The sequence below is a fragment of the Equus asinus genome, chromosome 2 (genome assembly GCF_041296235.1).
Source record: "Equus asinus isolate D_3611 breed Donkey chromosome 2, EquAss-T2T_v2, whole genome shotgun sequence".
NCBI lineage: Eukaryota > Metazoa > Chordata > Mammalia > Perissodactyla > Equidae > Equus > Equus asinus.
This window is the reverse complement of record NC_091791.1, coordinates 24,044,583-24,059,563: the sequence shown is the minus strand read 5'-3', so window position 1 is coordinate 24,059,563 and position 14,981 is coordinate 24,044,583. Positions and strand designations below refer to the sequence as shown.

The following is a 14,981-nucleotide window of genomic DNA, read 5'->3' as shown; positions in this document are numbered from 1 at the left end:
TTTTATAGGGCCAGATAATAAATATCCCAGACTTTGTGGACCACACAGTCACTGTCATAACTACTCAGTTCTGCCATTGTGGAGCAAAAGCAGCCATAGACAATATATAAATGAATAAGCATGATTGTTTTCTAATTAAACTTTATTTACAAAAACAAGTGGTGGGCTATATTCACCCCACTCACCAATCCCAGCTTTATAGAATGAGACATAAATGAATGGAACATACAAAGATTACCAATAAGGGTCTAAATGACTGGTTCTTACCCTTTTTGAGGCATAAACTCCTTTCAAAATATGATTAAATATCTATGCTGGAAAATACACCTACACAATTCTGCATTCAGTTCATCAATTCTACAGCTGAATTTATGTACCATTAGACCTGTAACAGGTTATTCATGGGAAAATAAGAGTGTATATCCCCATCATAGATGGAAATTATCATGTCTTCCTTTAAACTACAATTTGAGGTCCTCATCAGAACTTGGGCCGCAGCTGAAGAACCTTCTAAGTGAGTAAGAAACTTTCTCATGTTCTCTTACCTCTTTGGTCCATCACAAAAGGCAGCGCTGTGACTCTTATACACATTCAGGCTTCACAACCTTCCCTGTCTCCTTTGGTTCAACTGTTGAGCAAGAAGCCCTGAAACCATTTTCATCTGCTTGTTTAACATCCATTTCCAGCCCTCACCGGGTGGGACATTCTGCCCCAATATGAAGACTCACCAGTAAGCACTGAACTGGGTCTCCCCTTAGATCCGTGTCTGGCGCCTGCAGCAAACGCCAGTCTCTGCCTTTGTTATACGTGATGAAAGTCTTCACTTGGTTGTCAATCTTCTTGTTAGCCAAGAACATTCCCTTTATCCCTGCTACCTGGGAAAAATTGACATGGCTGAAAAATACATCAATTTGAGAATGGATATATTTGTTTACTTAAAAAAAAGAAAGCAGACTGTCAAATTCAGCTGTGAGCAATTCTCTTGGAGGAAGGAGAAGGTAAGGATGGAGGAAGAGGGGGTGATGCTTAAGGATGATGACTTCCTGGGCTGTGGGACAGAAAGCAATAGACTAGTGCCCCTTAGGGCATGGGGGCCGTAATGTAAGTTTGATAGAGGCTTCTTATTTCCCTAAGGTAGGTTGGTAGGAGCTTGCAGTTGCCTAGAGATAAACTCTGGTGCTTTCAGTTCTGCTTCTTGGTAATTGATAAATAAATAGGAGATACTTTTATTACATGTTAGGCATGGCACCCACAATCTTAAATATCTCATTTAATCCTGTAACAGTCCTCTTGGGTAAGTATCATTTATTCTTTTTTATAGATGGGAAAACTGAGGCTCATTCAGTAAAGTGACTTGCCTAAGGTCACACAGATAATAAGTGGTGACCTGGGATTTTAACACAGAACTCTCTGGCTTCACAGCCCATTCTTTTAAAGACTATCTAAATCATTGAGCTTTCTACAGCCTTGTGCAATTGAAAGAGGTCAGTTAAAGCTCAGGATCCAATTACTAGTGCTTTTTTTCTCTGTAAAAGATTGCTCTGTTGCACCACCAAAATACATTGAACAAAAGAGAACAGCTTTTAAACTTAAAGAAGAGTGGTTTCCCTAAAATGTCAAATAATCCCTCCATCATTCCTATAATACCTTTGTTCCCACTATAAACAGTCCTTATTAATTATTTGGCTGTGAAAATATGACTTCTTTTTCTCTTCTATACGTTAGGAAAGAGGTAACAATTCATAAATTTCCCAAGCTGTGCACTAACAAGTCATTAATTGTGCATTATATTTTTCATGTGTTTAAGAGATTACTAAACACATTCCTACATATTTTACTCTGCTTGAAATTATGACAATGCAAGAAAACTAGAAGGCAGTGAGAAAAGGGTCTGCAATGTGTTGAATGGTGCATTCTAACACTATGCATAGGTATCTCATTTAATGCTCACAATAACCATGAGATAGTTCTCATTAGCCACATTTTGAGGATGAGGAAACAGAAACAGATTAAGTGGCTCTCTGGAGCACAGATAGGGAGTAAGTGAATAAGTTAGCAAGCATATTTGAACCCATTTAATTGAACTCAGGCCCTTTATATTATAATATAAAAATTTTTAAGCACAAGAGTGAAACATCAGTCTTTGCCAAGTACCAAGCCCTGTGTCCAGTAGTTTAGATACAAAACCTCAATATTCACTACAAACCTGCTTAACAGCAATCATTTCAATTCTATGGATGAGGAAACTGAGGTGTAAACAAATTTAATTGCTTAAGATAACAGAGAGTTGGGGTCCACACTCAAATCTGTCTGACTTCCAATGTTCTTTCAACAAATACAGCTGTGAACTTCTCAGTTCAAAAAGGTTGGGTTTCAACCAACAGAATACACACGTTTTGCCTTTGCTTTTGACACAATCCAACCTCATTAGTTTGTACCTGCTGATCTGGCATCTGGGATAATTTAGAGTTGGGCCAACTTCATACTCTTCTGGAATGGCAAGTTTGTTAAGCAAATAAATGGTATAAACGAGTTGCTAGGAGGAATACTTTGAACTACTTAGGAAAACAAGCCTCATTTGGGGCAATCAAGAGCAGCCAGAACAGTTTGTTATGCATTGTTGACCCTCAACAAATGAGGAAGACATCAATTCCAGGAGCACACTACCTCCCAATGATGGTATGTTAATTACAAATAATATTTAGTTATTCACTATACCAGCTCCATAAGGACTACTCACCAGGGAATTCCATATTGGTTTTGCATATGTTCAAGAGGCTGTTACATATTTAAATAAGACTAAGCTGCCAGTTCTTTAAAAATTAAATTTCATAAGTCAGAATTTTCACAAAGTCATACTTGCCTTCCCTCCACGGCGTACCCATATGTGAGAAACAACACTGTCTTAACCATTCAACACTCTAGGAGGTTACAATAAATACAGAAGGAATAAAAATATTACCTATTCGGGTAGTTTCATTGCCCATTTTCCTTCCTGCCCTCTCCCACTTTTGGCAAGTGTGTCAGAGCAGGGTTATGTGTGTTTAGGAGCTGGTTCATTTGATTTGCAGAAGTGGTGACTTTATTGGCCCCCGACTGCTTGGCATTATTAAATGCCACTTGAGCGGAGAGCTGCACTTTGTAATTCATCTCTGGCAGCTTGGCCTTCAGGTTTATCTTGAAGAATAAAAACTTGGCAAAGCAGAGGGAATGTGTGACAACAGGGGATAGAGCTAGAGAGGGTCTGCTTATTTCCTCTGGCGGCCAAGGTACCCTGTCCGTGAAAATCCCATTTGAGGTGTCATTTTATTTTTTTGTTTCTTTGGCCTGGTCTGTAAAGATAGTCACCCCTGCTGTCAGGTTTTTGCCATTCACTGTTCCTGTCACTCTCAGCCTGAGAAGTCCATCTTTCTGTGTGACTCAGTGCAACCCTATGCCTGGGGAACTTTCCACAAGGGCTCTCTCATGAGGCCTCATCAGATATTTCTTGGAACCTCTAGTCTCTCACTGTAGGACTTTGGGTATCAAAGAAGCAGCACTGGTGTCCCAAATGTGGAATTTGTATGGGTGCACACGTGTGTGTATGTATGTGAATGTGTGTTTATGCGTGTGTGTAAGGTCTGGGGTTCCGATGAGGATGAGTGGACATGTTTTTGTTCCCAGACAACCTCCCTCTATATCCACAGTATGTGCATATTTCTGGAATGGGGTGGGGCTGTGGGATGGGATAGGGTAGGGAAAAGCAATATTCCCAATGAAGACATGCCTTCGCATAGACACAGAGTTTCCAAGGAAGATCTTCCTATGGGAATGATACGTCCCACTGCTGGAAGTTTGTCTTCCTTCAGGGAAAGACCTCTTACTTTTTCTGCCTTTCTGAATTCTGCACAAAGATCTCTGAGAATGCGGAATGTGTTGAGAAGCTACTTTTCTTTCTTTGCCTTTCATATGGGAGAATTTGATACCGGAAGTCTCAAAGGTAATTTATAATTATTTCTTATTCCCTACTATCATGTAAGCCAAAATATCACTTTGATTAGACTTTAAATACGACATGTTATAGCTCAAACCTCCAGCCAACACAAAGCCTATCAGCACGTTTACTGTGCCCCAGAATGACAGCCCCAAAGCACTAACTTCCCTTCTCATACTTACTCTCCTTGATCACACAGACTACTCCCAACACCTTTGGATAACATCCTGACATGTCTCTACCTATCCATCCCTCAAGGCCCAGCTCAATCAGCCTTTTTCCAGAAACCAGCATCTCTTTTTTATCCTGAACTGTCCCCAACTCTTTTTCTTGGTCTTCCAATTTGTCTCTCATGTAGACAGGACCTACATCTTGGCTCTCAACAACTGTGTAAGCTTCCTACGGGCATGTCTTCTTGAAAACTTCTCTAGTACACCTTACACTTCCCTTACCACCAGTTAATTCACCACAGCTTCTCCTGCCATCTCTCACCCTATGGCCATTCACACTAATACACCTTTTGGATTATCATTCAATCCACCATATTTCTTCATTAAAATGAATAATAGAAAAGTCACTTTGTACAAGAAGTCCTATTTCTGTTTTTAATAAAATAGTAAGAATCCTGCATTAGAAGATATAACAACAATAACAGTACCCCAAATTTTTTGAGTACTTATGAAGTGTCAGGCACTAAATAAAGGGCTTTGCAAGCATGAGCACATGAATCTCTCCATGCATGCTAAGTGGTGGAGTCAATGGTATCCTCATTTTACAGATGTGAAAACCAAAGTTTGGATGTGGCCAACCACTTGCCTAAGGTCAGTTCCTGGAGAAGCTCAGAGCTGGACTCCAAATCAGTCTGTAGAGTCCACACTCTAGAGCCCACACACTTAACCATTTGGTTGTACTATTTCTTCAAACTTCTCCTTCATCCTAGAGTATACTGAGAGAAATATAAATGGATATCATACTTGCAGGAAGCTGCCTCTTATTCATTCTTCAGGACATTTACTCAATAGTTGTTCAATAAACATTTTTTGAGCATCTATTATTTACCATGCATTCTTCTAAGCTTTGGGGATGCGGCACCTAGAATGTCCAGGCAACTATACATTGATTTAACTGATTTTGGTTTTTGAAAGTTAGAATGTGCTAAGTGCTGGGACTTAGATTTCTTTGGTGATTTAAAGGAAGAACTCCAGATATCTCCTTTGTTTTTTGATATTTACCTCTAGGGGTTCCTCACCTGTCCCAATCTCTCATGTATTCCATGTGGAGGCTAAGTTGGGAAGACCCTGGCACAGGAGTTTCTGCTTATTTCTGTCTCTGATGCTGATTGGGAGATGATTCCTCCCACCCTCTCTGCCTCAGACTTTAATTGCAAATCCAAAGTGCCAAAATTTGGAGAGAATGAAAAAATCAGTCAACAACTGTAGCAAGAAAGAGAACACAGTCATGACTTCTTTGGGCTTTGGGGATAGGAAATTTTTCTGTCCAAAGGAGAGGGCCCCAGCCAGGAGAGATGCATACACAGCAGGGCCAAGAGTGCCCTTGTAATCAGGGAACCTATTGCCAAAAAAAACCTCTAAGTGTTCCTTCCTTCCCTGGTGCCTTGATCAGTCAGCACTCTCTTCGCAGGGAGAGAGTAGCCTTAAATAATTCTACAATATATTCTATGTCCTGTAATAAATATCTCCTGGATGGGAGAGCATTTTTCTTCCCTATCTCCTATGCTGGATTGTAAAAGGCAGTCTTTCCCCAAGAAATCAAGCTGTAAGCTACATTATCACAACTGTTGAGCTTTTTCTCTTAAAGAGAGGGTACTTATAATAGGCAGAAGACACTATGTGTGTAGCAGGACATGCACTGGTCATTGGTTATATCTTTCATGATGCCCACTGTGGCTCATTCACGTATGCACACGTTCTGTGCATTCTGAATTTGTCAGCCAGGTTGCTTCACTCCCAATACAACTCTTTCCACTTGGCTGGGGTGAACTGTCATTGTCCATTAAACCAAAGTGCTCTTCATCATCATTAATTAATATTCCCTTCCCAGAGGAGGGAGGATATTGTCCAGATCTGTCAGACCCCCTCTCATCATCTATACCAGATGAATACACTAGGAATCACACGTCTTGGACACACTCGTCACATCTCTTTTGCTCTGGCCACCATCAGGCATGCTGTATTCTGTCACCCATCCCACATGATGCCACTGGGACATTTGTGCTATTCAGGAAGAACAGAATTATAGGACACTAGTTTCTAAGATTCTCTTACACAAACCCATCCGCCACACAAAATTGAGAGGCACATGATAACACTGTCTGAATTTAGCTCCCACTGTGGGCTCAGGACTTGGTTCAGAGGGTGGTGAATGGTTCCAGAGCAGTCATCTGCTGATTCTGTTCATGTTGGCTTTTCCTCAGACCCTTTTCTTCTTCCCGTCAGATTTCTTCTGCTAGGTAAAGTCTAGTATTACTCATCCTGCTCTTCAATGTCCTTCTATCTCTATCTTAGGGATATTACTTGGCCACAGTCAAATACAGTGCAAATACTGATCTTTCTGGAGACACAAAATGGTTTGTAGTTAAGAGTTTCTGCACTCTACATTCAGATCCTAATTCTGCCACTTACAAGCTTTGCGATCTTGCAAAAATGATTGTACTCTCTCTGCCACCACTTACGTTTGAAAGGGGAGTGATTATAGTCCCTACGTCAAAAAGTTAATATAAGGATTGAATGAGATAATTATGGAAGGTTCTTTACACAGTACCTGGCACATGATGGCACCCCAAACATTAGCTATTGTTATTATGATCTTTCATCAAGAAAAATCAGTTTCTAGCATTTATGCTTTGCAGCCAACTTTCCAGGTTCACATTTCTCGACTCTTTTGAATGGGACCCATGTTCAATGAGCAATTCATACTGAGAAAATTCTGGTATTTCAATAACTAAATCATGTAACATGTTTCCCCAAGACTATGTCCCCAATATTTCCCTATCTTGTTACATACACACATGCGGTTCTAGAGTAGAGAGAACCACATTTGTCACAAGGTTCCTAGGTATGTGTGAACAAAATGATTGATTTTAATGAGAACTGTGTTACCTTCTGCATTTCCCACAAAGACTCATCAGCAATATATATCCTCAATACACAGACTCATCATACACTTATATATTATACAGTTCGCCTCCGCTAAAATAGCTTAAAGAGCATAGAGATACAGGAACAGCAGGTAATTGACATGCAGAAGCATTCAAGCAAAGAACGCACGTCATCCTCCTCAGTCAACCCCAAATGTGAGCAGACGTGCACTCCATGTATTCTATCTCTGTCACCCCCACTTCATCTGGTGCTCATCTCTGCTCTTTATTAATTCATTTATGGATTTTTTTACTTTTCATTTATCGCTAAGTACTCATCATTCGTTGCAATTCTACTGGGAAATTCATGCTGGATGGCTTTCAGCTTCCTGCTAGCCAGAACTGTAAGATTTAAGGAACTTTTGTGCCAGGTTCCATGTTAGCCAATATTCTTTCTATCTAGGTAATCAGCAGAAACGGCACTGCCGTTCTGATCACATTAATTTCAATTCGAGTTGCTGTGAACTGTCAGGCTAATAAAACAAAGGCTCTTCCCAGGATGCAGAACACCTTTACATAATGCAGTCACACCACTGCTCACAGTGATGATAATGAGAGCCAGCAGTTTCCCTATAGATAGTCAACTGCCAGAGAGATATAAAGGCGCAACCCAAGGATTAACCAAAAAATGGTTTGCCATGTCCAGAGGTCACCGTTTCCTTTTCTCATTCTGTACCTGTTAGTGATGTTTGAATTCAAAAAACCGTTCAAGAAAACAGTTGCAAATAACGTGACATTGGAAAGTCACTCCTTCCCAAACCTGTCATCTTTTCTATCATCAAGGGACCAATTAAAATGGTCTCCATTTTGGCAGAAAACACAATTTATCCAGAGAAGCTATTCCACATTGACTTGAAAGGAGGAAAGAAGATAAGGAAGGGAAAGATGCAACCTGAAAATCAGCTGCTTTGACTTCATACCAGCCAGATACTCAGAGCAAGATACTTCCATTGAGAGTGCTGGATCAAGGCAAAATAACACATGGCATTTCAACAAAACACACTTAAAGTTTAAATGTTTATAAGACATTTACAAATGAGGAAAGGAATGTGGCAATTTACACTTGTTTCTAAGACAACTAGTTCGTGTTAAAGAATGTCATATGGCCATGCTAATTGCAATATGGGGAGAGTAGAGACCCAAAAGAGCGGAAATGTGCTGGACATTTAAACAATGTGGGTAGATTTTAAGACTATAAGAATGGAACATTGCATTGGGGCTTAAACTCATTGGAATGTAATATTAATTATGCTACCTATAATTTGTTGAGCATTGCTGTATTTCAAGCACTGATCAGTACTTTAAGAAGATTACCTTATTTAGTCCTCAGAGAAATCCTCTCAAGTAGATACCATGCTTATATTCATATTTTAAACAAGGAAACTGAGGTTCAGAAGTTATTGGATTTGTCTCAAGAATACATACATGTGGTATAGCTAGGATTTAAATGCAGGCAGCCTGACTCCAAAATTTATACTCTAAATCACAGTTTTACCCAACATGAATTTGAAACAAAATCACCAGATTATGTAAATGTTTTCCAGAAAACACGTTCAGTTTGAGGCTGAGATATATGATACTATATTTATCTGGAACATGGGCATAAAAGGAAGTGGAAGGAACTTGTGAATGTATAAAAAAGTCTGCAGTGATTTTTTCTAAATATATACACACAAACTATGTCCTATGCTAGTCTGCCATAATTTCCATTACAAATACTTGGGCTCTAAATTGGGCATACAGTTTGTTAACATGCCTTTCTTTATACATATATACAGAGAAGTTTAGATACTAGAAGTAAAGCCCTAAGAACTCCTAAAGGAGAAGGAATACAGACAGCACTAAAAGGAATTACAATGACAGGTTTAAATTTCTTAAGTGAAATCGGTTTCTTTCTTTGACAGACTGGACATAAGTCTCTTGCTTCTCCTTATACAAACAACCTCTTGACTCAGTGAACTTAGACTCAAGCAAACGGTAGCATCATTATGACTGTACATATTTGAATCAGTTTTAGGATTTTTTTTTCAGATAGAATATAAGTATATGATTGCACTTCCAAAATTCTGAATATGTTTTTTAATGGCTCATTAAAACCCATTATAAATCCTTTACAGCACAGGATAAGACTGAGAATGGCTAAAATCCATCCCCAAATACCAGCTTTCTTTCTACCTAACTGTGCCTTAAATGGCAACTAAAGTGTTGGTGTTTGTTGATGAGGATTTTAGGCTGGTTACTTTTAAAACTGCAGATGAGAAGCAGGCTCCGAGGACTGGGATTTGCTTGCTCTTTGAGAGATATTTGCATTTGTGAAGGAAGGGGGGATGACCTTGTAGGGACCGGAAATTGGCCACCCCAGGATATGTCTCTTAGGCATCAGGACTGTTTGGGGCTGATTGCTTTTGATAAACTGGGACAGTCAGGGAGGCTCTGGGGAATGGAACTTGCCCTTGTTGGGACACATTTACATTTGTAAGGTAAATATCTGTAAAAGGTGCCTCCCTCTCTGTACCAGGAAGAAGAAGAGAGATGACCTTGTCCCTAGAAACTCTTAATGGGGAAGGCAAGAACTTAAGTTGGTTGCTGTCTGGCAATCTCATGTAACTGATTTAGGGTGGTGGCTTCTGACCTTTACTTAATCTGATTTGATTCTTGTCTAAAAGTCATGGGATCACCCAATGACCAGACCCCACCTGCACTGATACCATTTCAACGTTTTTTTCATGTTCTTTCCTTTGTCTTATAAAGAGATGACTCATATACCCATGCCTTAAAATTAGCCTTACACTCCACTCATGTTTGCAGCAGAAGCAGCAGCAGCAGCTCTGACTGCCCATGTGTCCTGTCCCCACGCACCAGCTCTGCCTGCCCATGGGTCCTGTCCCCATGCCCGCGGCAGCAGCAGCTCCCCATGCCAGCAGCAGCTCTGACTGCCCATGGGTCCCATCCCCATGGCAGCAGTAGCGGGGGCAGCAGCGGCTCCTCCTGCCCATGGGCCCTGTCCCCAAGCAGCAGCCTGACTGCCCATGGGTCCTGTCCCCATGATATTCCACAGTATTTTCTAGATAGAGGAGCACTGCTGCCAGATCTTGAGAGTCCAAGAAATCTTTCTTTCGACTCCTCGGCTCACCAACTCCACATCATTTGTCATGAAAGTTAACTGATCCAACATACATGATTTTATTTTGAATCCTGGTCATTTTGAGAAACAAAGAGCCATAGCTCCCGTAGGGAAGAATGGTAAACTCTACTTTTTGTCTCTCCTGCTTCTCCTCATTTAGGAGAGAAAAACCTATCAATCTTATCTCACTCATTAGCCCTCTGAGAGGATAGCAGTTAGGGAGTGGAGGTTATCTAGTTAGAAAGGTCTTCAAGTCCCATAGGAATGCCTTCTGATCCAATACAAAGATGTCATCTTTATTCTTTCTTCAGAGAGAGTGTCCACTACCCCTTTGCTCACACCCTGACACACTGTTGGCCCTTTAAGACAATTTTTCAAATTTCACACTAGGATCACTCTTGTTCAAACCCTTTAATTGTTTGACTGCTTCTCCAGACACTCTGCAAGTCTTCCAACAGTTCATGGACTGTGGACTTGGTCAAAAATAAATCCCTCCCCCAAAATGATCTATGGATTGCAAATTAACTGATAAAAATAGTCTCCAAACCCCTCCCTCTCTCAAATGGAATGAGGCCATATAAGGAATCAGTAATTAAAATGATCATGGAAACAGCTCGTGTTGGGCCAATCCATGCACTGCAGTGACTCAGGACTACATATGCCTTGTGACATACCTCATAGAGGTCGATCATGACATTGCCCTCAGGTCCTCTGCTGCTCTGGACATTTTCCAAGGCCAGGGTGAAGTAGACACCACGGGTGTCTGAGATGTAGAGGTTGTATGTGTCATTTTGGTTCCACTCTTGCACTGCTGCAAACACTTGATTCTCATCTGTGCTGATGACGTGCATGTCCTGAGGAAAGACACAAGGAAGTGAAGCAGAAGAGTTTCATTAAGTCAACCTGGACTGCGTGCAGTGTAGCATCTAATGAGGAATACCAGAATAGGCACTTAGGCACTGTAATGGAAGATAGAGATTCTCCTTTTGCATATTTGTGAAATAATAATTACTTAAGTGTTAATCATATGTTTCCTTTGTCACTTGTGGGGTTATGCAGTAAGGTCATGAGAAAATAGGACAGAGAGATGCTTGGTAGCTGAGTTATAATTTAATTGCCTCATTAGATAATTTGAAGAATACTTTCTCAAATATGTATGACTTTGGAGAATCAGTCATCCTGATACATTTGCCAAGCACAGACAGGGTACATGCTCAGAAGTCTTATATGGGGCAAATAGGAGGAAAAGATGAAGAGACAGAGAGAAAATAGACAAGTTCTGCATCTCTCAGTGTGATCTATGGACCAGCATCAGGGGCATCACCTGCAAGCTTATTAGATGCACAAACCTCAGGCCTCCCTAGTGAATCAAAATCTGCATTTTAATATCCCTCAGTGATTAATATGCACATTAACATTTGAGAAGCACTGTCCTAAGGCTAGGCTCTGAAACCCCAGAGGAAACATCTCAGAGCACTAATCTCCATGTTAATGAGTGCTCAAGGACTTATCTGCTTATTTAAACTTTGAGCATTTCAGTAGGAAACCTTAAGTAAAAGAGGGAAAAAATAGTCTGCATCATTGACGATGTTTTCAGACTGGTAGTCCTGGAAGATAGAAACAATGCAAAGGTAATGAGGAGGTAGTGAGCTGATAGCCCTGGGATGGGAATTCCAAATCCTTTCTTCTCCCATTCAGAACTCCAGAGAACTGGATGCTCAGAGATAGTGGCACAGACCAAAGCTTGTAGTCTCAGACCAAGGCTTGCTGTCTTCTGTAGGGGATGCCTGCTCAAATGCTCTTGGTAGCTTTTCACCCTTTGCCCAAGGCAGTAGATATTGGTGTAACTTTCAAAAAGCAAAAGTCAAAACGAAACAAAACAGAATTACACATAAGCACAAAGGTAGAAGAAAAACATGGAAAGATTCTTGGCCTTTGTCTGTTTTAGTACTTAAATCTTCTCAGATGGTTCTACCTAACTTATAACCTAAATTTCTCATTGTAATATAGGCCCATGTTCTCTCAATCAATCAATCAACAACTCAGCTCTGACTCTGCTTTAGACATATGGGAATGAGTCTCTCCCTCCTCTTTAGCCTTGATCATAGTGAACTCATGTGAACAAAGAAGGAACCCTTATCCAAAGGGTTCCATAGCCCTTACCCCTACTCAGGCCTTACATGCCATACTCTAGAGTTTGATAATGTTGTTGTAGAAAGAATCCAGAGGGGGGAAGCCAAAAATAAGACCTGCTCATGAATTCGACGTGATCAATAATGTAAACTAAGGTTTATTTATACTAAACTAAGGTTTAGCATAAAAATTGGCCGTGTCTTGTATCTTCCCAATGCCTATTTATGTTTCTTCTTGCAATCGTAGCCTGATGTTCTTTGAAAAGCATGCTCATCTTTCTTAGACAAATTTTCTCCCAATATTCAGTCTTTGCTGCTTTCTTCCACTCGCAGCACCAGAAGTGAGCTTGTAAACCTAGCATTCAAAAAATTCAATTTCCCTGATGATAGTGATTGGATCAATGATGGCTAGGTGACCCAAGCAAAGTCAGTAAGACATGATTCTAGAATGACTGTCGAATAATTAGAGAGAGAGAGAGAGAGAGAGAAATATCTTACTATTAGTTTGTAAGCAATCAGAATAAAAAAAAATGTCTATTTATGATGGACACATATCTTGGAGGCAGGGAATAAAGCCAATCCCAAAAAAGTGGGCTAAAAAGGTGGAGAAAGAGAGCCCAAATTCTGTAACATTCTTTGAGTCTTTGAATGTGCCTATCTAAGAAACCTTCCCACCTGTACCTTTTCAGTTAGACAGCACAGCAGAGCAAAACGGTTAAAAGAACGGACTTTGAAGTAAAACTACTTAAGTTCAAATCCCGGCTCTGTAACTTAGCTGTATGAACTGAACTCTGTGCCTCAGAATTTCTACCTGCAAAATAGAGATAATAGGATGCCGTCCACGGAGTTGTGGGGATTAAATCAGTTAGTAAGTGTTCAGCATGTGTAACAGTGCCTGGCACTTAGCTTCTGCTCTGTACATGCTAGCTATTTTCAGTTAAGCAAGCCCTTAAATCCCCTTTGTTGATGAAGCAAGGCTGATTTGGCCTTTCTGTTCATTGCAAATCGTAGGGTGCTAACTAATATACTCAACAAAAAGTGATTCATCCAAATGTTTTGTTTCTTTCTAATGGAGGGAATTAGCTGTGGAAATCAGCCCAAGGCCATTCATTTATGGAGAGCCAAACCTTCACTGCCCTCCCTGCCCCCCTCCCCCGGTTTCCTATAGGACAAAGATCAAAATCCTTACCCGGGCATCTACAATCCTCAAACAACTATTCCCAATTCATGTTTCCTTCCTTGTCAGCAGGATGTAGCATCATCCCTGAATTCAAGTTAAAATATTTCAGCACTAACCTGGTCCCTGCATCACTAATTTCCACCTCTGTGGCTTTGGAGCGAATTTGTGTACTGGTAAACGTCTGAGGCCTGGGTCACAGTAGAGAGCTCATTAAATAATCCTAGGGGCTAGAGTAAACCCTCTGTACTGTCCCAGATCACTCAAACCTTTATTTGGTAGATGTGGAACTGAAAACACAGATGCATCAAGTGTTTAAGTCACTTAAAAAAACAGTCATACAACAAAACCAGATTAAAATGGCCATCTCTAGATAAGGGTCAAGATCAGATTTCTTTCCACATAATCTAACTACATTGAACAGACTTTTTAAAAATTATGTTGGTCTTAAATATTTTAATTGAAACATTTAACATATTTAAATATCATCTCTCTTTTTTCTTCTTGTGTATATCTTCCTCTATGAGGAAAATATGCTCTTTTTCCCAAAATGGCACTTTATGTTGAATGCTTATACTGAGACAGAATTTTAGACCAAGAAGTGATCTTTGAGATCTTCTACTAGAGCATTGTCCGAAGTCTGTTCCATAGGACACCAGCATTATTGGATTTTAATATATTTTTTTAAAAAAATGGATCCCTTTGTAAAATGTTTGGATTAATGCTGAATTATCTAGCTTTCTTGCTTGCAGGTCATCCTAGATCCTTCAACATACCAGTGAGCTACTGTTACTCTCTAGGCAAGGAACACGGAATGAAGTTCATATCTTTTTTTAAACTTATTTGATCATAGAACCAAATTTTCATGAACCATCTCTAAAGACATTTTATTCTGAGTAACACACTTGAGAAAATATTGTTGTGAATCTAAGCTCCTTATTTTAAAAGTGTGAAAAAAAAGAGAGAGAGAGAGAGAGAGAGAAATTGATAAACCAGCCCAAGGTTTCCAAACAGGTTGGTGACAGATCTAGGTCCGGAATTTGGGTCTCCCGCCACAAATCAAGCAGCCTTTGTACCACACACATCCCAGTTCACATCCATCTTCTACCACACAGACAACTAGATCCACACGAATAATAATATTACCTTGCTTTTATAGAGTATCTGTCCTCCAAAACACTCAAAGCACTTTCATATGTATTGCCTCATTTATCTCACTTGAGTAGCCCAGAATGAGCTCCAAGTAAGTTAAGGGAAGGAAACTGTCACTATGTGTCCCTGTCTGGAGGGCCTCGTGCTTTTAATGGCAACAGCAATATTAAAATCTCCCCATCCCCATCTCTGATCAGTTTTACAATTATATTAAATCGTTCTTTTGACATAGCTCAGGGTAACCATGGTCTTTCAAGAGCTGAGAC

General features: G+C 40.1%; 1 protein-coding gene across 7 annotated transcripts in view; it reads right to left on the bottom strand.

Annotated features, from left to right (window-relative positions):
- The window catches only part of SORCS1 (sortilin related VPS10 domain containing receptor 1), a 475,161-nt gene that overhangs the window by 98,454 nt on the left and 361,726 nt on the right, over positions 1-14,981 (bottom strand). For all 7 annotated transcript variants that reach the window (XM_014844792.3, XM_044751163.2, XM_044751161.2 and 4 more), the window contains exons 9-10: positions 10,929-11,108; positions 729-875 (exon numbers count right to left, since the gene is read on the bottom strand). In XM_014844792.3, the coding sequence (XP_014700278.3) occupies positions 729-875; positions 10,929-11,108 (327 nt within the window). The remainder of the gene's footprint in view (positions 1-728; positions 876-10,928; positions 11,109-14,981) is intronic.